The 22,433-nt window shown below is 44.0% G+C and overlaps 1 protein-coding gene across 4 annotated transcripts in view; it reads right to left on the reverse strand.

The window, feature by feature from the left end:
* The window catches only part of dock11 (dedicator of cytokinesis 11), a 292,933-nt gene that overhangs the window by 55,966 nt on the left and 214,534 nt on the right, over window positions 1–22,433 (reverse strand). For all 4 annotated transcript variants that reach the window (XM_069893719.1, XM_069893720.1, XM_069893721.1 and 1 more), the window contains exons 43-44: window positions 21,853–22,068; window positions 13,650–13,707 (exon numbers count right to left, since the gene is read on the reverse strand). In XM_069893719.1, the coding sequence (XP_069749820.1) occupies window positions 13,650–13,707; window positions 21,853–22,068 (274 nt within the window). The remainder of the gene's footprint in view (window positions 1–13,649; window positions 13,708–21,852; window positions 22,069–22,433) is intronic.

A 22,433-nucleotide genomic window follows, 5' to 3' on the forward strand; every position in this document is an offset into this window, starting at 1 on the left:
CCCTTTTTTTCCCCATTCTCTAAAGGAAAGGTTATCTATTGTAAAAGGGAGTAGCTTATTTTGCATCAATATTAGTTTTGGTAATTGATAATTTGTTTTATTTCTTTCTACATGAATCTTCTTCCAAATATTGAGGAGATGATGTAATACTGGAGAAGTTCTATGTTGTACCAATTTTTCGTCCCATTTATATAATATGTGTTCAGGTATCTTTTCCCCTATTTTATCTAATTCTAATCTCGTCCAGTCTGGTTTTTCCCTTGTTTGATAAAAATCTGATAGGTATCTTAATTGTGCGGCTCTATAATAATTTTTGAAGTTTGGCAATTGTAAGCCTCCTTGTTTATACCATTCTGTTAATTTATCTAGTGCTATCCTTGGTTTCCCCCCTCTCCATAAAAATTTCCTTATTATTTTCTTTCACTCTTTGAAGAATTTTTCTGTCACTTGTATTGGCAATGCCTGAAATAAGTATAATATCCTTGGAAAAATGTTCATTTTAATACAGTTTATCCTTCCTATCAGTGTTAGTGGTAGATCTTTCCAATGCTCTAAATCGTCCTGTAATTTTTTCATTAGTGGATTGTAATTGAGTTTATATAATAGGCCTAGATTTTTGTTTATTTGTACACCTAGGTATCTTATTGCCTGCATTTGCCATCTGAATGGAGATTCCTTCTTAAATTTTGAGAAATCCGCATTATTCATAGGCATTGCTTCACTTTTATTTACGTTTATCTTGTAACCCGACACTTCTCCATATTCCTTCAATTTCTTATATAATTCTTTTATTGATAGTTCTGGTTCTGTTAAGTACACTATAACATCATCCGCAAATAGACTGATTTTATATTCCCTGTCTTTTATTTTTATTCCTTTTATATTATTATCTATTCTTATCAATTCTGCTAGTGGTTCTATAGTTAGCGCAAACAAAAAAGGTGATAGTGGGCATCCCTGCCGCGTTGACCTGCTTAAGTTAAATTGCTTTGATACATGTCCATTTACTGTCACTTTCGCTAACGGTCCCTTATATAATGCTTTAATCCAATTAATATACTTCTCCGGTAAACTGAATTTTTGCAATACTTTGAACAAATAATTCCATTCTACTCTGTCGAAGGCCTTCTCTGCGTCTAAAGCAACTGCTACTGCAGGTGCTTTATTTCCTTCTACTGCATGAATTAAGTTAATAAATTTACAAATATTGTCTGTTGTGCGTCTTTTTTTGATAAATCCAGTTTGGTCTAAATTTACCATTTTCGGTACCTGTTCTGCTAATCTGTTTGCTAATAGTTTAGCTATTATCTTATAATCTGTGTTTAGCAAAGATATTGGTCTATATGACGCTGGTGAGAGTGGATCTTTCCCTTGTTTTAGTATTACTGTAATTATTGCTGTTTTACATGAATCTGGTAAGTTTTGTGTCTCATCAATCTGGTTGATTACATCTCGGAGGGGCGGTATTAATAAGTCTTTAAATGTTTTGTAGAATTCTATTGGAAATCCATCCTCTCCTGGTGTCTTATTATTTGGTAATTTTTTTATTATCTCTTGTATTTCTACTGTTCCAAATGGTTCTGTTAATTTATTTTGTTCCTCTATTTGTAGTTTTGGTAGTTCAATTTTAGTCAAAAATTCATCTATTTTCCCTTCTTTCCCTTCGTTTTCAGTTCGGTATAATTGTTCATAGAATTCTCTAAAGTTTTCCTTAATTTCTTTTGGATTATATGTAATTTGTTTGTCTTTTTTCCTTGATGCCAATACCATTTTCTTAGCTTGCTCTTTCTTAAGCTGCCATGCTAGGATTTTGTGCGTTTTTTCACCTAGTTCATAATATTTCTGTTTTGTCTTCATTATATTCTTCTCTACCTTATATGTTTGTAATGTTTCATATTTTATTTTTTTATCCGCCAATTCTCTTCTTTTAGTTGCATCTTCCTTCATTGCTAATTTTTTTTTCTATGTTTACTATTTCCCTTTCCAACTGCTCTGTTTCCTGATTATAGTCCTTCTTCATCTTGGTTACATAACTTATTATTTGCCCTCTAATGAATGCTTTCATTGCGTCCCTTAGTATAAACTTATCTTCCACTGATTCCGTATTTACTTCAAAATACATTTTTAATTGTTTTTCAATAAATTCTCTAAAATCCTGTCTTTTAAGTAGCATGGGGTTTAATCTCCATCTATACATTCTTGGCAGTCTGATTTCTCGCCTTTGTTTTTGTACAGGGTGATGATGGTGGCATCACGAAGATCCTGAGGCAGTTTACCTTGGTCCCAACAAAGCTTGAAAAACTCATGCAGTTTGGCATGCAGAGTTTTGCCGCCAGCCTTCCAGACTTCTGGGGGGATTCCATCCATACCTGCTGCTTTGCCACTTTTCAGTTGTTCGATTGCCTTATATGTCTCATCCAGGGTGGGAACCTCATCCAGCTCTAGCCTTAGGGGCTGTTGAGGGAGCTGGAGCAGGGCGGAATCTTGGACTGAGCGGTTGGTACTGAAAAGAGATTGGAAGTGTTCTGACCATCGGTTGAGGATGGAGATCTTGTCGCTGAGGAGGACTTTGCCGTCTGAGCTGCGCAGCGGGCTTTGGACTTGGGGTGAGGGGCCGTACACAGCCTTTAGAGCCTCGTAGAAACCCTGAAGTCGCCAATGTCCGCGCTGAGCTGTGTTCGTTTGGCGAGGCTAGTCCACCACTCATTTTGGATCTCCCGGAGTTTGCGCTGAAGATGGCTGCATGCGCGACGGAAGGCTTGTTTCTTCTCTGGACAGGACGGCTTTGTAAGGTGAGCCTGGTGGGCAGCTCGCTTCTTTGCCAGCAGCTCCTGGATTTCCTGGCTGTTTTCGTCAAACCAGTCCTTGTTTTTCCTGGAGGAGAAGCCCAGTACCTCTTCAGTGGATTGCAGTATGGTAGTCTTCAACTGATCCCAGAGGGTTTCAGGGGACGGGTCCGTGAGGCGGGTTGCAACGTCGAGCTTTGCTTTGAGGTTTGCCTGGAAGTTTCCTCTCGCTTCGTCTGACTGCAGTTTTCCAACATTGAACCTCTTTCTGGGGGCTTTATTGTTCCTGGGCTTTGGCTTGAAGTGAAGGTTGAGCTTGCAGCGAACCAGGGGAATCACGTTGCTCTCCATTGCAGGCAAAATCTTCGCTAGGATTCTACTAAATAGAATAATACCTAGTGTCGCTGAGAATATTCTCCCAGAATCACAGTGCGGCTTTCGCGCTAACAGAGGAACCACTGACATGGTCTTTGCCCTCAGACAGCTCCAAGAAAAGTGTAGAGAACAAAACAAAGGACTCTACATCACCTTTGTTGACCTCACCAAAGCCTTCGACACCGTGAGCAGGAAAGGGCTTTGGCAAATACTAGAGCGCATCGGATGTCCCCCAAAGTTCCTCAACATGATTATCCAACTGCACGAAAACCAACAAGGTCGGGTCAGATACAGCAATGAGCTCTCTGAACCCTTCTCCATTAACAATGGCGTGAAGCAAGGCTGTGTTCTCGCACCAACCCTCTTTTCAATCTTCTTCAGCATGATGCTGAACCAAGCCATGAAAGACCCCAACAATGAAGACGCTGTTTACATCCGGTACCGCACGGATGGCAGTCTCTTCAATCTGAGGCGCCTGCAAGCTCACACCAAGACACAAGAGAAACTTGTCCGTGAACTACTCTTTGCAGATGATGCCGCTTTAGTTGCCCATTCAGAGCCAGCTCTTCAGCGCTTGACGTCCTGCTTTGCGGAAACTGCCAAAATGTTTGGCCTGGAAGTCAGCCTGAAGAAAACTGAGGTCCTCCATCAGCCAGCTCCCCACCATGACTACCAGCCCCCCCACATCTCCATCGGGCACACAAAACTCAAAACGGTCAACCAGTTTACCTATCTCGGCTGCACCATTTCATCAGATGCAAGGATCGACAATGAGATAGACAACAGACTCGCCAAGGCAAATAGCGCCTTTGGAAGACTACACAAAAGAGTCTGGAAAAACAACCAACTGAAAAACCTCACAAAGATAAGCGTATACAGAGCCGTTGTCATACCCACACTCCTGTTCGGCTCCGAATCATGGGTCCTCTACCTGCACCACCTACGGCTCCTAGAACGCTTCCACCAGCGTTGTCTCCGCTCCATCCTCAACATCCATTGGAGCGCTCACACCCCTAACGTCGAGGTACTCGAGATGGCAGAGGTCGACAGCATCGAGTCCACGCTGCTGAAGATCCAGCTGCGCTGGATGGGTCACGTCTCCAGAATGGAGGACCATCGCCTTCCCAAGATCGTATTATATGGCGAGCTCTCCACTGGCCACCGTGACAGAGGTGCACCAAAGAAAAGGTACAAGGACTGCCTAAAGAAATCTCTTGGTGCCTGCCACATTGACCACCGCCAGTGGGCTGATAACGCCTCAAACCGTGCATCTTGGCGCCTCACAGTTTGGCGGGCAGCAGCCTCCTTTGAAGAAGACCGCAGAGCCCACCTCACTGACAAAAGGCAAAGGAGGAAAAACCCAACACCCAACCCCAACCAACCAATTTTCCCTTGCAACCGCTGCAATCGTGTCTGCCTGTCCCGCATCGGACTGGTCAGCCACAAACGAGCCTGCAGCTGACGTGGACTTTTTACCCCCTCCATAAACCTTCGTCCGCGAAGCCAAGCCAAAGAGAAGAAAGAAAAAAAAATACATTCTTGGAGGGATGTCCTCTAGCTTTACTGTCAATATTAAGGGTGAATGGTCCGATAGCATTCTCGCTTTATATTCTGTTTTTCTTACTCTATCCTGCATACTAGCTGATAACAAAAATAGGTCTATTCTTGAGTATGTTTTATGTCTAGCCGAGTAGTATGAGTATTCCTTTTCTTTTGGGTTTTGTTTCCTCCATATATCCAAAAGTTTCATTTCTTGCATTGATTTAATTATAAATTTGGTTACTTTGTTCTTCCTGTTAATTTTTTTCCCCGTTTTATCCATATTTGGATCCAAATTCAGGTTGAAATCCCCTCCTATTAGTATGTTCCCTTGCGTATTAGCTACCTTCAAAAAGATATCTTGCATAAACTTTTGATCTTCTTCGTTAGGTGAATATATATTAAGTAGATTCCAAAACTCCGAATATATCTGACATTTTATCATAACATATCTCCCTGCTGGATCTATTATTTCCTCTTCTATTTTAAATGGCACATTTTTGCTAATTAACATAGCCACTCCTCTTGCTTTTGAATTATACGATGCTGCTGTTACATGTCCTACCCAATCTCTCTTTAATTTCTTGTGCTCCAATTCAGTTAAGTGTGTTTCTTGGACAAATGCTATATCAATTTTTTCCTTTTTCAGTAAATTTAGTAGTTTCTTCCTTTTAATTTGGTTATGTATTCCATTAATATTTAAGGTCATATAGTTCAGCGTAGCCATTTTATATTTTGTTTATCTTCTCTTTCCGTTTTTCCATCATTACCTTTCCTCCTTTTCCATTTCTGTTTTCTTATTTTCAACTCTTTATAAGACAACATTCCTACAACATCCAACATTTTCCTTATTCTCCTATTTATATCTTCTTTATCCCCAATCTCCCCTTCCCCTCCTGAGTTGTCCTTTATCCCTTGTCGGACAACCACATCTCCCCTCTCCATTTGGATTTGCGAATCCACTCGCAAGCGTCAACTGATTTTGCAGTGACCGCTATTTCCCCCCACCCAGCACCCCCCAGAAAAGATTTCACTTTTCATATGTCACAAAGGTCACTCTTTTAATTCCCTCCTTATTCTCTCTATTCCATTACCTTCCCTTATTAATTCTTGTCTATACTATCTATATTTTCCTCTAAGTATAGATACATTCACGTATGCACATTGTCTCTATTCACTCTTATACCTCTTTACCCGCATACATATCAGTCGTGATCATTTTTACTCTCATTACCTGTCTTCATCCCTCAGTCTATTTTTGTCTTTACCCACATACATATCAATCGTGATCATTTTTACTCTCATTACCCGTCTTCATCCCTCAGTCTATTTTTGTAATTGTTCTGCAAATTTTCGTGCTTCTTCTGGATCCGAGAATAGTCTGTTTTGTTGTCCTGGAATAAATATTTTCAATACCGCTGGATGCTTTAGTATAAATTTATACCCTTTCTTCCATAAAATCGCCTTTGCTGTATTGAACTCTTTTCTCTTCTTTAGGAGTTCAAAACTTATATCTGGATAAATGAAGATTTTTTGCCCTTTATACTCCTCTCTTACTTTTTCCATTGTCTTCTCCAGTACCTTTTCTCTTGTCGTATATCTTAGGAATTTTACTAAAATAGATCTTGGTTTTTGTTGTGGTTGTGGTTTAGAGGCCAATGCTCTATGTGCCCTTTCTATTTCCATTTCTTGCTGTAGTTCTGGACATCCTAGGGTCTTAGGGATCCAATCTTTTATAAACTCCCTCATATTCTTGCCTTCTTCATCTTCCTTAAGGCCCACTATCTTTATGTTATTTCTTCTGTTATAATTTTCCATTGTATCTATTTTTTGAGCTAGTAGTTCTTGTGTCTCTTTAGTTTTTTTATTAGATTCCTCCAATTTCTTTTTTAAGTCTTTTACCTCCATTTCTGCTGCTACTGCCCGCTCTTCCATTTTGTCCATTTTCTTTCCCATTTCTGTTAAGGTCATATCTATTTTATTCACTTTCTCTTCTGTGTTGTTTATTCTTCTTCTTAAATCATTAAATTCCTGTGTTTGCCATTCTTTAAATGACTCCATGTATCCTCTAACAAGAGAAAGTATATCCTTTACCTTGCCTTTCCCTTCTTCTATTTCACTGTATTCTTCCTCTTCTTCTTCCTCTGGGTTGGCCATCTGTTGTTTCTTTGTTGCCCTTTTCTGCTCTTCTTTCTTGTTTTCATTATCTTCTGTGGTCTCTTCTTGCTGCAGGTGTTCTGCAGCTGTTGTTGCCGGCTGTGGAGATCGACTCCCCAGCTGGTCCCCCCTCCCGTCGGTGTGTTTTTTTTCATGCGCATCGCGCATGCGCGACTCCTCGCGCATGCGCGGTTGCGCACTTTTACTCGGCTCTGCGAGCCATTTTTGTAGTCCTATTTCTACCGACCTGAGGAAGCGGGCTTCTCTCTCCACAGCGGGCCTCTTCGAACAGGTAAGGCCTTCTCCTTATTCCTCCGTTGTCTTCTCTTCCTCTCTTCTTACCGTTGATTTTGATTTTTCTTTTATTGTCGCCATCTTCTTTCCACCTTTATACTCACTTTTCTTTAACTTTTATTTCTGTGCCTTTGTATTTTCTCTTGTTTTTCCCGACTTTTCTGGAGAGGGCTGGAGTTCACCGTCCGGCCACTACTCCATCACGTGACTCCTCCCCCCACAGAACTCCTTCTTGATGAAGGGCTCAAGCCCGAAACATTGGTGATGTATCTTTACCTTTGCTACATAAAGGCATTGTTTGACCTAATGATTCTCCAGCATTTGTGTGTTTTTCCACACACTTTCTTCATCGCTCAATCTACTTGTGTTGTCACTTTCAGCAAACTATGCTCCCAAAAGTCTTGTTGTTCAATAACATTCCATAGAACCCTACCAATCACGGAGTATGTCCTTGAGTTCGATACCACAGAAACAATGCCCTTCATTCCAAATAGCCGACGTTAACCAAGTTGTCCATACAAACTGGTCTCATATGCCTGCAGCTGGCCCAGATCCCCCCCCACCTAAATGAGTGGTTTTCAAATTTTTTCTTTCTACTCACATACCACTTTAGGCATTCGCTATGCCATAAGCACTCAGTGATTAGTAAGGGATTGCTTAAGGAGATGTGTGAGTGGGAAGGGAAGGTTGAGAATCTTGACCCAATCGTTACTGAAATACTTTGCTTGAGAAATTGTCAATGGCCCATTTCATTTGGAGTTATGAAACCCTGCACATGACGAGTCAATAGGGTACGATTAAAGCAGTGGTTTTCATCCTTTTCCTTTCCACCCATATATCACCTTAAGCAATCCCTTACTAATCACAGAGCACTTATGGCATAGGAATGTGAGTGGAAAGAAAAACTCTGAAAACCACTAATCTAAAACTTTCCTATCTATAAACAAAGAATGAGATGCTGGAGGAACTCAGCAGAAATGGTCAGGTGATGTTTGGGGCAGGATCCTTCGAGACTAAAACTACACACTCATCTCAAAGTGGGAGGACTGAAGATGATCAGTGATTCCAAAAATGGAATCTGGGTTGACATTTGATGGAACTGAACTTTAGGGTGGGGGGGTGGGGTTCAATGAGAGAGCAGAGGACTGGGGCTCACAGGTCTGCTCTCTGTGGAAGTGGTAGTGTGAGTTGTCTCCTTCTTCCCTGTGGTGTAATTAATTTTCCATTCAGCATTCATCATGTAAGCAAACAAAACCACAGTAATTAAAAAAAACAGAGAGATATTTAAAATTGATTCATTCCAGACAGAAAACATATGCTGAGCTAGATTTAAAAAAAATATGGTAATCTCTGCGCTACTTCCAGTAATCATTATTTAGGAACTCGCCATGATGATATGCATGGTAAGGAATTTTACAAAGTATAATGTCAGGGTTATACATGACGAAAACAGCCTCTTTGATCCAATTTTTGCCAACCAAATTGACCTTCTGAACTAGATCAGTTTGCCTGCATTTAGCTCACATCCCCTTAAGTGTTTTTTTCTTATTTAAATGTCGTTTAAATGTCATAATTGTGCTGACCTCCACAGCTTCCCCTAACAGCTCATTCCCACTGCCCTCTGTGTGATAAACCTGCCCCTCAGGTCCTTTTTAAATCTTTCACATCTTAACATTATGGCCTCAAGGTTTATTTAGATTCCCTCACCATGGGATAAAAGTTATCACTTCACTTTTATCATTTTATCAAGATCCTCACGATTTTATAAAACTCAATTCGGTAACCCTACAGTTTTCAGGATGGGAGGTCCGGCATCTGCAGAAAGATTGGATTGACTAGAACCATTACAGAACAGAAACAGACCACTTCGTCCCTTCTAGTCTGTCTTGGATCATTTTTCCGCCTAGTCCAACTGACCCGCAACCCAGTCCATAGTCCTCCACGCTTCTCCCATCCATGTACCTGATAGAGCCATTGAAAAAATTCATTGAAATTTGGGAGAAGGGATCTCAATGAGCCATCTAAAATTCTTACAGGATGAGATAAGGTAGATGCAGGAAGACTGTTTCCTGTACTGGGGAAGCCCAGAACATGGGGTCACATCCAAAGAGAAGGGCAAAGTAATTGAGGACAGAGATGAGGAGAAACTTTTTCACTCAAAGATTTGTGAACTTGTTGAACACCCTACCACAGAAAGCTGCTGAGGCCAGTTAGTTAGATGTAGTATTATTCAAAAAGAAGTTTGATGTGGCCTTATGGTTGAAGGGATCAAGAAATGCAAAAAGAAAGCAGGAATCAGGGACTGGGTCATTTGATCAGCCACAATCATATTGAATAGCAGAGCAGGCTCAAAGGCCTTCTGCTCCAATTTTGTTTCCATGAAAATAATCTGAGTCTCTCCAAGCCCCTCCAGTTCCAGTGACATCCTCATGGATCTTTTCTGCACCCCTTTTCAGCTTCATGACATCTTCCTGGAACAGAACTGCAAAATAAATAATGCTCCAAATGTGATTTTACTGAAGTCCTGTACAGCTGTGAGGCAATGTCCTAATTGTACTCAGTGCTCTCTGAGGGCAAGTGTACCATTCTCCTTCACCACTCAGTCTACAAATATCACCACTTCCAGAGAAGTGCGCACTGGTATATGCTGAGGTCACCCACAAATCTCACCAGGTGCTCAACATTGACAATGCACCCTTCCTTAGTTTGACTTTCAAAAATGCAGCACTTCTTATTAATCTGAATTAAACACCATCTATCATTCCTCGGCCCATTTTTTCGAGTTGATCGAGATTCCTTCTTCACTGACTATGAGAACACCAACTTTCAATTTGTCTTCTGGAAACTAGCCCCATGCCACTGACATGTTTCATCCACACTTATAATGGCAAATAACAGTGGACCCAGCATGAATCTCTGTGGTGTAGGCCATTCAAATGAAATTTAAAAAAAATCCTCCACCACCTCCCTCTGCCTCTTACCACCAAGCCAATTTGATATCCAATTGGTTAGCTCTCTCTGAATCACATGCAATCTAATCTTTCAGAGCAGCCTTCCATGAAGAATCTTGTCAAAGGCCTTACTAAAGTTCATGGAGGCAATGTCTATTGTCCTGCTCTCTTCAATGTTCTTGGTCACTTCTTCAAAAACTCTATCAAATTTGTGAGTCACTATTTCTATGCACAGAGCTTTGCTATCACTAATCTGTCCTCCTCTGTCCAAATGCATGTAGATCCTGCCTCCCGGACTCCTCTCCTGTAACTTACCCAACATAGACATTAAACCCACTGGCCTGTAGGCCCAAGGCTTGCCCACACAGCTTTTCTTAAATGAAGACAACATTCACTACCCTCCAGTCTTCTAGCTCCTCACCCTTGTCTTACAAAGGTACATATATTCCTGCCATGGTCCCATTATTCTTCCCTGGCTTCCCATTCTTGGTCAGGCCCTGGGATTTATCTATCTTTATGTATTTAAACCACTCCAGCAATTCCTCTTCTGCAATGTCAACTCTCTTCAAGACTATTCATGCCTTTTTCCTTGGGTGAATATATCAAATCTCACCCCATCATCTGTGGCTCCATTCATAATGACCTTGTTTATTCTTAAGGGGCCCAATTCTCTCCCCTAGTGAGCTTATTGTCTTTAATAAATTTGCAGAATCTCTCAGGGTTCTCCTTTACATTATTTGCTAAAGACCGATATTGTTCCCTTACTGCCTTCCTGATTTCCTTCTCAAATGTAGTCCTATCTCCCCCTGACTCGAGGGTCTCAGCTGCCTGCACTTGACATGTTCCATTTCTCTGTCTAACCAATGGTTCCTACCTTTTTCTTTCCACTCACATTCCACCTTAAGTAATCCTTATGCCATTGGTGTTCTGTGATTAGTAAGGGATTGCTTAAGGTGGTATGCGAGTGGGAAGGAAAGGTTGAGAATCTCTGCCCTTCCTTTGGAGTTATGAAATGGTGCACATAACGAGTCAATGAGGAACAATTAAAACAGTGGTTTTCAAACTTTTTCTTTCCACCTTAAGCAATTCCTTACTAATCACAGAGCAATTATGGCATAGGAAATACTTAAAGTGGTACATGAGTGGAAAGGAAAAAGGCTGAGAATCACTGGCTCCAAGCCCTGAGTTCATCAGCCTCTTGCATTGAAATAAATGCAATTCAATCCATCAATTTTTCCTCACTTCATGGTGTGCTCCTGGCTGACCTACCCTGAACTTGGCCTCATTAACTTTGGTATTTGTCCTAACCTTCTTGTTTGCTACACTACTGCTTTGGAACCCATGTTGTTGGTATATTTCACAATGAGCGCTCTTTAAAAAGTGTGGTGGAAGGAGATTCAATCAAAGCAGGTACAGGGTGAATACTTGAAAAGGAAAATGACTAATTGGACATCTAGCAGATATACTCCAAGGACTGAATGGCCTGATAGTTCCCTAGCCCTGACACAGGATCCAGAAGTACCGGCAGCTGTGGGGAACCCTCTGTGTGTATTCAACCCTGCAGAATAAATAGGGTCCAGGATTTTGAAACCTGACCCAGTCTTTGTGGGCAGAAGAACCTTGACATCAGTTATGTGATAACTAGGAAAGTTCACAGCATCACCGTCCCATGTTTTTACACTGTATCACTGGTTCATCTCAAAGCTAATCTCCATACTTTCCCAGAGCTATTAAACTTTTTGTTTCTGATATTTATAAATGTTTCATTGGAGAAATACAGCTCTCTCCCACTTGAACAATTCCTGTTACACTGCTATCTGTGACTGCATTTTTAATTCTGGATCCCTCATCAACAAGAAGTAAATATTATCTTTTTTTAAATTTTAATCCTAATTTCAAGGGGAATAAAGTACAAGAGCAGTGAAGTTGAGGCTTTGTCAGGTAGTGATGAGACCTCATTTGGTGTATTGTGAGCAGATTTGAGTTACTAATTTAAGGAAGGATGTGTTGACTTTAAAGAGGTTTCAGAGGAGGTTCACAAGGATTCCAGGATTGTAAACTATTTTCACATGAGGAGCATTTGATGGCTGTACTCAATGGGTTTTAGGAGAATGAGGAGGATCTCAATTAAACATTTTGAATGTTGAAAGGCATGGATAAAGTAGACGTAGAAAGATTGTTTCTCACGGTGGGAGAGTCAAGTTCAATGGGGATTGTACAGCGGTCATTTATTTTGCCAGAGGGTGGTGAATTTGTGGTCACATGTGGTTGTGGAAGCCAAGTCATTTGATGTATTTAAAGTAAAGATTGATGTATGTTCGATTAGTTAGGGAATGAAAGTTTATCGGGATGAGGGTCATCAATGGAGTAAAATGGAAGTAGGCTTTTTCCATTGAGGTGAGGTGACAAGAAGGCAAAGTCCAGTTTTAAGGATGAAAGGTGAAATATGTAAAAGGAACACTGGGGAAATTTCACACAGAGAGTGGTGAGAGTGTGGAACAAGCTGCTGGCTGAAGCGGTGATCCATTTTAATATTTAAGAAAAATTTGAATCGGTACATGAATGGAAGAGATGGGGACCAGGTGCAGGTCATTGGGACTGGGCAGAATGATAGTTCAGGACAGACTAGATGGGCCAAAGAGCCTGTTTCTGTGCTGTCATGCTCCATGGTTCTATCATCACTGGGTCGGATCTAATGTTCCCTCTAATTTTTAGTCGTCAGTGTGTGCAAAAATCTTGTGTTGTGCAAATTTTTTTCCTGTGACAAAAGTATGTGCACACTGAATGCTTGTGCAAATGTAAACTTGAAATGGTTTCAAGATAATTTTGGCACAGTCTCTCTCCCATGGCTCCTAAAACTATTTTGATATAATACGTATGATTACATTCTACGAAGTTACGGATTTAGTTAAGATTTTATTCCATACTTTGAACTACTTTGCTCAGTTTGTTGTTCCATTAAATAAAACAACAATGAGCATTATTTCAGGTCACTAACCTTTAGTGTGCACATTAATTTCCATTGTGCCGTGGTTGCAGGGAACAAGGGTCGGACCCCCAGAACCCCCTCCACATCCAGCATCCACAAGGAATGCAGTGGCTCAGGACATTTCTCACTCCCACTTTCTCAAGAGGCAATCAGGGATGGGCAATAGAGAGCCCAAACTGCTCATAAAGGGTGGTCAATGCAGCAGCTGACGCAAGGCTGTTACAGCTCCAGTGACCAGGTTTAAATCCAGCACTGGCTGTAAAGAGTTTGTAGGATCTCGCAATGTCTGCATAGGTTTTTTCTAGGGGCTCCCATTTTCTCCCACGATTCAAAATGTTCAGTGGTTGTAGATTGATTGGTGTATTCTGGCAGCTGGGAGCAAGGGCCTGTTACCATACTGTACGTCTAATTTAAAACAAATTAAAACCTCCTGATTCACAGAGAAACACTTCAAATGAACTGCCAGCTGGATGCACAAGTAACAACAATGTGCCAGGTTTCACTAAAAACACTCTCATTTGTTAAAAGCTGGATTTACAAAGAAAATTTGGGACTTACTTTTCCTGTAAAGGTATTCAGCGACCAGGGCTGCCACGTGAACATAACACATCACTGCCTGCAGAGGAAAGGAGAGATGGTGAAAGACAATTATGTGTCAGATCGGATTTCACATTTTTGTGTCAAGTCAGAAGATTAGAGTTTTATTGCCTTGTGAATGGGAACAGCGCAGTCTTGCGGTAATGGCTGCTTTCTGCTTTCTTACAGACAGTGAACTTCTCTCAAAGTTAAACTGTTGCTATTCCCAGAAGAATCAAATGGTCCCCAGTCATTAGCATGGGTGACTTGCACCAGAGGGCCCATGAATCTCTGAGTTAGTTGCCATGAGCAAAGGAGCATTCCACAGCATTGGACACGTTTTGTTATTTAGCCCACACCGATATCACTTTAACAGGCTGCAGAACCAATCACCAAGCCCACTGCATGGGCTTGAACAAGAAAGTCTGCAGAGGCTGGGGTCGAGTGCAATGTACTAACATACTGGAGAAACTCAGCAGGCCACGCAGCATCATTACCTTCTTCAAGGTATGGGAAAAAGCAGGCAGTGCCTGAACAAAAGGAATGGTAGGGGAAGGAGCACTGACCAACAGACAAAGGGTGCTAAGTGAATATGGAGAAGAGGCCAGGAGAAAGGAAAGGTGAGAATTGATAGAAGGAGAGGAAGTCTCCGAGAATGCAGAATAAAGGAGGCAGAAAGAAAATGGGAGAGAGAGACAGAGCTGCAGGAAAGGGAGACCAAGGGAAAAATGTGGGCTCACTGAAACCGGGATCGTCGATGTTAATGCTATCCAGTTGGAACGTGCCCAGACAGAATGAGGCGTTGTTTCCTCAATTTGCAGATGGTCTCAGTCTGCCAGTGCATGAGACCATGAACAGACAAGGGAATGGGTTGGGGAATTGAAATGAGGGCCACTGGGAGATCCACGCTATGGCGGCGGACAGAGCCGAGGTGCTCAATGAAGAGATCTCCGAGTCTGCGTCCAGTCTCTCTGAGGTAGAGGAGACCACAATGAGAGCACCAGATGCAGTGGATGACCCCTGCAGACTCACGTGAAATGTTGCTTCACTTGAAGGATTGTTTGGAGACCTCGAATGGTGATGAGGGAGGTATGGGGTCAGGCCCAACACATCAGTAATATATCTTTACCTCTTGTGGACTCTGCAAGGCCTACGGACTTGGAGAAGATGAGGAGGGTGATTCAGACTGAGATGGGGAAATTTCTTCAAGAAGGTGCTGAATCTTGGGACATTCTCAACCACTCCAGCATGGAATGCATTCACAATAGGTGTTTCTTCTTTGGCTTGGCTTCACGGACGAAGATTTATGGAGGGGGTAAATATAAATGCAGTTAATGGCAGTACCCTTGATAGCTCAGATGCACAGAGGGATCTGGGGATTTAAGTCCATAGTTTTCCGAAGAGGGCGTTGCAATAAATAGGGTGGAAAAGAGTTTTCCTGCCTTCATTGATTAGGCATTGAGAACAAGGGTAAGGAAGGGACGATACAACTTTAAAAAACTTTAGTTTGCATTCACTTAGAATGCTGAGAGCGATTCTGGTTGCCCAATTACAGGAAAGATGTAAAAGTGTTGGAAAGGGCACAGAAGTGATTTAGCCAAATGGTACCTGGATCAGAGGGAATAATCTGCGAGCAGAGGTTGGACAAACTGAAGTTGCAGCATTGGAGGCCAAGGAGATACCAGAGAGAAGTGTACAAAATGACAACAGGGTAGACTGGGGTTAAGAAAAAACACATCAGAGAGGCCATGCATTTAAGGTGAAAGGTGGGGTGTTTAAAGAATTGCGAGAATCTTCTTCTAAATTTTTTTAAGAGTGGTGGGTGCCGAGAATAGACCAACAGGATGATGGTGGAGGCAGAAACAGAGATGATAGTAGCATTTAACAGGTTGTCAGACATACACATGCATGAAACAGAAGATTCTGTACCATGATTTAGTTTAATCTGGCATCAGGCTCTATGCAGATATTGTGGGCCAAAGGGTCCGTTTCTCAGCCCAGAACCGCCAGGCTGAGGAACAGCTTCTTCCCACAGTCAGTGAGAATGCTGAACGACCAAAGGAACTGCTCGCTCTAACCGTCCAAAACTCTCACATTCATGAAGCAATATTATTTATTTGTATAGTTGAAATACTTGTCCTGCATCTGTGTTGTTCGTCTGCATGTGTTGTGTGCCTGCGTGTTTGGCACCGAGGACTGGAGAACACTGTTTCATTGGGTTGTACTTGTATAATCAGATAAGAATAAACTTGACTTCTGTGGTGCACTGTTCCATTTAAAAAAATTTGGGTCACTGGAGAAATCAAGGGGTATGGGAATAGTGCTAGAAAATGGTGATTTCTTGCAGCAGCCATGAGCTTGAAATAGCTGCTGGCTTCTGAACAGCAGAGTTGGCTGGAAGGACCATCTTAGGTTCTTGGGTTTCAAAGGGTGTCACAAAATACATGATACATGGTCAGGGGTCTGGATGCCACAAAATGTCCTGATTTGATCCAATTGGGTCTTTTCTTGTGCTACTTGAGAAAGCAAATGAATAGCAATTTCGGATCTGGGCCTGAACACTTCAGACCAAATTGGACAGGTCTCCTTCCCCATAGGGCAGGGTTTCCAAAACTTTTTCTTTCCACTCACACACTATTTTAAGTAATCCCTATGCCATTGGTGCTCTGTGATTAGTAAGGGATTAATTGACTCGTTATGTGCATGGCTTCAGAACTCCAAAAGAAATGGGCCAATGACAATTTTTCTGAAGTAAAATATTTTAGTAACAACTGGGTCTAGAGCAGTGGTTCTCAATCTTTTTTCCCCACTCACATACCAGTTTAAGCAATCCTTTACTCATCACAGAGCACCGATGGCACAGGCATTACTTAAAGTGGGATGTGAGTGGAAAGAAAAAGTTTTGGAAACCCTGCCATAAGGTAATGGCTGGGGTTTTACAATCTCCCAATAACCACGTGGTTACTTTTCCTGGTGTCTCAAGTGGTGAAGGAGTAGTCTGGCATGCTTACCTTCACTGGGCAGTGCACTGAATACAAATATTGGGACCTTGTGGTACAACTGTACAAGGCATTGATGAGACCAGACTTCCCGAACTGCATGCAGTTCTGGTCACATAGCTATAGGAAAGATGTCAATAAATTTGAAAGGGTGCAAAGGATTCACCAGGATGTTGCTGGGACAGGAGGGCTTGAGTTGTAGGGAGAGGCTGAATAGACTGTGTTTTTATTCCCTGGAGTGCAAGAGGCTGAGGTAGACGGCGGCGGCCTCGATCCGGGCAGGAGCAAGGGGGAGACGGCGGCCCCGGCCTCGGTCGAGTGGGGCAGGGGGAGGCCCCGATCCGGGCAGAGAGTGGGAGGCGGCGGCCCCAGTCCAGGCACAGGGTGAGCTGCGGCGGCCTCGGCCCCGGTCCGGGCAGTATGGACCGACCTAGGAGGGAAGGGAGGCCCCTCCAGCCCGGGTAAGAAACCTGCATAGGAGAAGGCCACTCCGATATAAAACCTACGACCCAAGGACCTCGCTGCCACGTCCCAGCTTGCTTGGCCACGGCACACGAACCATGGGTGTAAAGGGTGGGGCCAGTACTGCGCGCACTGCACTCCACCTAAAAGCTCCTTTGCGCAGGCCCGAGGACAGGTCCACGTCCTCCCCCTCCACGTCCTCCCCCTCCACGTCCTCCCCCTCCACGTCCTCTCCCTCCACGTCCTCCCCCTCCACGTCCTCCCCCTCCACGTCCTCCCCCTCCACGCCTTCCCCCTCAAAAGATGCTCACAAACTCAAGCTAGCATGCTGGAACATCAGAACCATGCTAGACAAGGCTGACAGCCACCGACCTGAACGTCGGTCTGCCCTCATTGCACATGAACTCCTCAGACTTGACATCGACATAGCCGCTCTCAGTGAAGTCCGCCTGGCAGATGTAGGCAGCCTCCAAGAACGCGGCGCGGGCTACACACTCTACTGGTCTGGCAAGCCTTTGGATGAACGACGCCTATCTGGTGTAGGTTTCATGGTCAAGAGCTTCATTGTCTCCAAACTCGAAAACCTTCCGACAGGCCTCTCGGACCGAATCATGTCCATGCGACTCCCCCTTCAGAACAAGCGTCACATCACCCTCATCAGTGTCTATGCTCCAACCCTCCAGGCGGAACCAGCAGAAAAGGACAAGTTCTACACCGACCTGCGCAAACTCATCCAACGCACCCCTACAGCCGACAAGGTTGTCATCTTGGGCGACTTCAACGCTCGTGTCGGCAAAGACTCAGAAACCTGGCCAGGAATCCTGGGCAAGCATGGCGTCGGCAAGTGCAACGACAATGGGCGCTTCCTGTTGGAGCTCTGCGCAGAACAGCGGCTTGTCATTACAAACACCCTTTTTCAGCAGAGGGACAGCCTTAAGACTACCTGGATGCATCCCCGATCCAAACACTGGCACCTCCTGGACTACATCCTGGTGCGAGAAAGTGACAAACGAGATGTGCTCCACACCAGGGTCATGCCTAGCGCGGAATGCCACACTGACCACCGGTTGGTTCGTTGCAAGCTCAACCTTCACTTCAAACCAAAGCCCAGGAACAATAAAGCCCCCAGAAAGAGGTTCAATGTTGGAAACCTGCAGTCAGACGAAGCGAGAGGAAACTTCCAGGCAAACCTCAAAGCAAAGCTCGACGATGCAACCCGCCTCACGGACCCGTCCCCTGAAACCCTCTGGGATCAGTTGAAGACTACCATACTGCAATCCACTGAAGAGGTACTGGGCTTCTCCTCCAGGAAAAACAAGGACTGGTTTGACGAAAACAGCCAGGAAATCCAGGAGCTGCTGGCAAAGAAGCGAGCTGCCCACCAGGCTCACCTTACAAAGCCGTCTTGTCCAGAGAAGAAACAAGCCTTCCGTCGCGCATGCAGCCATCTTCAGCGCAAACTCCGGGAGATCCAAAATGAGTGGTGGACTAGCCTCGCCAAACGAACCCAGCTCAGCGCGGACATTGGCGACTTCAGGGGTTTCTACGAGGCTCTAAAGGCTGTGTACGGCCCCTCACCCCAAGTCCAAAGCCCGCTGCGCAGCTCAGACGGCAAAGTCCTCCTCAGCGACAAGATCTCCATCCTCAACCGATGGTCAGAACACTTCCAATCTCTTTTCAGTGCCAACCGCTCAGTCCAAGATTCCGCCCTGCTCCAGCTCCCTCAACAGCCCCTAAGGCTAGAGCTGGATGAGGTTCCCACCCTGGATGAGACATATAAGGCAATCGAACAACTGAAAAGTGGCAAAGCAGCAGGTATGGATGGAATCCCCCCAGAAGTCTGGAAGGCTGGCGGCAAAACTCTGCATGCCAAACTGCATGAGTTTTTCAAGCTTTGTTGGGACCAAGGTAAACTGCCTCAGGATCTTCGTGATGCCACCATCATCACCCTGTACAAAAACAAAGGCGAGAAATCAGACTGCTCAAACTACAGGGGAATCACGTTGCTCTCCATTGCAGGCAAAATCTTCGCTAGGATTCTACTAAATAGAATAATACCTAGTGTCGCCGAGAATATTCTCCCAGAATCACAGTGCGGCTTTCGCGCAAACAGAGGAACTACTGACATGGTCTTTGCCCTCAGACAGCTCCAAGAAAAATGCAGAGAACAAAACAAAGGACTCTACATCACCTTTGTTGACCTCACCAAAGCCTTCGACACCGTGAGCAGGAAAGGGCTTTGGCAAATACTAGAGCGCATCGGATGTCCCCCAAAGTTCCTCAACATGATTATCCAACTGCACGAAAACCAACAAGGTCGGGTCAGATACAGCAATGAGCTCTCTGAACCCTTCTCCATTAACAATGGCGTGAAGCAAGGCTGTGTTCTGGCACCAACCCTCTTTTCAATCTTCTTCAGCATGATGCTGAGCCAAACCATGAAAGACCCCAACAATGAAGACGCTGTTTACATCCGGTACCGCACGGATGGCAGTCTCTTCAATCTGAGGCGCCTGCAAGCTCACACCAAGACACAAGAGAAACTTGTCCGTGAACTACTCTTTGCAGACGATGCCGCTTTAGTTGCCCATTCAGAGCCAGCTCTTCAGCGCTTGACGTCCTGCTTTGCGGAAACTGCCAAAATGTTTGGCCTGGAAGTCAGCCTGAAGAAAACTGAGGTCCTCCATCAGCCAGCTCCCCACCATGACTACCAGCCCCCCCACATCTCCATCGGGCACACAAAACTCAAAACGGTCAACCAGTTTACCTATCTCGGCTGCACCATTTCATCAGATGCAAGGATCGACAATGAGATAGACAACAGACTCGCCAAGGCAAATAGCGCCTTTGGAAGACTACACAAAAGAGTCTGGAAAAACAACCAACTGAAAAACCTCACAAAGATAAGCGTATACAGAGCCGTTGTCATACCCACACTCCTGTTCGGCTCCGAGTCATGGGTCCTCTACCGGCACCACCTACGGCTCCTAGAACGCTTCCACCAGCGTTGTCTCTGCTCCATCCTCAACATCCATTGGAGCGCTTACATCCCTAACGTCGAAGTACTCGAGATGGCAGAGGTCGACAGCATCGAGTCCACGCTGCTGAAGATCTAGCTGCGCTGGATGGGTCACGTCTCCAGAATGGAGGACCATCGCCTTCCCAAGATCGTGTTATATGGCGAGCTCTCCACTGGCCACCGTGACAGAGGTGCACCAAAGAAAAGGTACAAGGACTGCCTAAAGAAATCTCTTGGTGCCTGCCACATTGACCACCGCCAGTGGGCTGATATCGCCTCAAACCGTGCATCTTGGCGCCTCACAGTTTGGCGGGCAGCAACCTCCTTTGAAGAAGACCGCAGAGCCTACCTCACTGACAAAAGGCAAAGGAGGAAAAACCCAACACCCATCCCCAACCAACCAATTTTCCCCTGCAACCGCTGCAATCGTGTCTGCCTGTCCCGCATCGGACTTGTCAGCCACAAACGAGTCTGCAGCTGACGTGGACTTTTTACCCCCTCCATAAATCTTCGTCCGCGAAGCCAAGCCAAAGAAAAAACCAAGAGTGTCATGGATAAATCTACACCACAAAAACATGCGCTTCATCCCAAATTCTCCATGCTGACCTAATCCCATTTGCCTGTGTTCAGCCCATATCCCTCTAAACCTTTCCTATCCATGGACTGGCCAAAATGTCTTTTGAATATTACAGTTGTCTCCACTTCTACCAGCTCATTCTATATACCCATGTGAAGTACTTACCCCTTAGGTCCCTCTTAAATCTTTTGTCTCTTGCTAACCTCAATCAGGTTTCCTCTTTACCCCCTATGTGACAGGAAGAAATGTCCCAGCCTTTCCACATAGCTCAAGCCCATCAGTCTTGACAACATTCCTGTGAAAGTCTGTTCTGTACCCTTTTCAGCATAATGATTTCCTTCCTACAGCTGGGCAACCAAAACTGCATGCTGTATTCCCAGTATGTTCTTGCCAATGACCTGCACGGTTGTAACATAACATCCCTGCTCCTGTACTCATTGCCCTGACTGATGAAGTGCCAAACACCTTCTTCACGACTCTGCCCACTTGTGTCGCTACTTCCATGGAATGGAATTATGCACTGGTACCACCAAATCTCTTGGATCTGCAAGACTCCCTTGCAAGTCATGCCCTGGTTTCACATAGAGACACCTTGCACTTGACTAAGTTAAATTCCATCTACCATTCCTTGGGCCACCTTCAGGGTTCACCGAGATCCTGCTGTGAGATTAGATAATCTTCCTCACTGGTACTATACCACTAATGTGGGGAGTCATCCACAATGTCATCAATATAGATGCCAAACAACAGCGGGCACTCAAACATGAATGCTTACAGTCTTTTTCCCAGGGAAGAAAATTCTAGAACTTTAAGGTGAGATGGGAAAGAATGAAGAGGGACATGAGGGGCAACTTGTGGTCCTTATCCATAAAGAACTGCCAGAGGAAACAAGAGAAACGGGTATAATTATAAAGTTCGAAACACAGTTGGACAGAAATATGGATAGGAAGGGTTAGAAGAAGGATATTAATTGAATGCTGGCAAAATGGGGCGACATCAAGACGCCAACTTGGCTGGCATGGTTAACGTTGTGTTAAGGATCTATTTCAGGCTGTATAGCTCTATTATTTCCCAACTACTGAGGGACTAAATTAAAATTTGCCAACTTCCATTTGAGGGTTTACTCACCTCAGAGAGATCACCATTCTTCAGGTGGATTTTGGCCATACTGCCCAGCCAGGTCTTCCTCAGCTCAGGTGTGCTCGCGTAGGACTTGGCTAAGCTATACTGTAGGTCCACTAGCATCTCAGGGTCTCTCTCATGCTCCTTCATCTGGGCAGTGGCCATCAGGACTGTACGAATTCTCTTCGTTAGGTCTTTGACCTCACCTGGGAAAGCAGTTGTCTGCAAAATGATTATAAATTAAACATATATAGATTATATAACAATTTAATCTTTACATTCACTCTTGATAAACACCAACTTACAAATAATGCAACACCTTTAGTTGACATTCTACAATGTTGACATGAATGCATTTTCCTATTAAACCATTTTGGGAGCAGAGTGGTGTCAACCAGGGCATTAAAAGAGGGAGCAAGGAGCAGAGGTTGGAGCAGAATGGTTGTGGTTATAGGATACAGTCCATCAATTTCCATCCCCCCAATCAGACTATATTCATAGAATGGAGCTATTACTCATAGGGAAAGCTCAATGAGTTAACCTGACTTAATCTTTGCAAGCTCGAGTCTATTTGCGATCTGTATTAG

This window comes from Narcine bancroftii, chromosome 8, assembly GCF_036971445.1.
Source record: "Narcine bancroftii isolate sNarBan1 chromosome 8, sNarBan1.hap1, whole genome shotgun sequence".
Lineage (NCBI taxonomy): Eukaryota > Metazoa > Chordata > Chondrichthyes > Torpediniformes > Narcinidae > Narcine > Narcine bancroftii.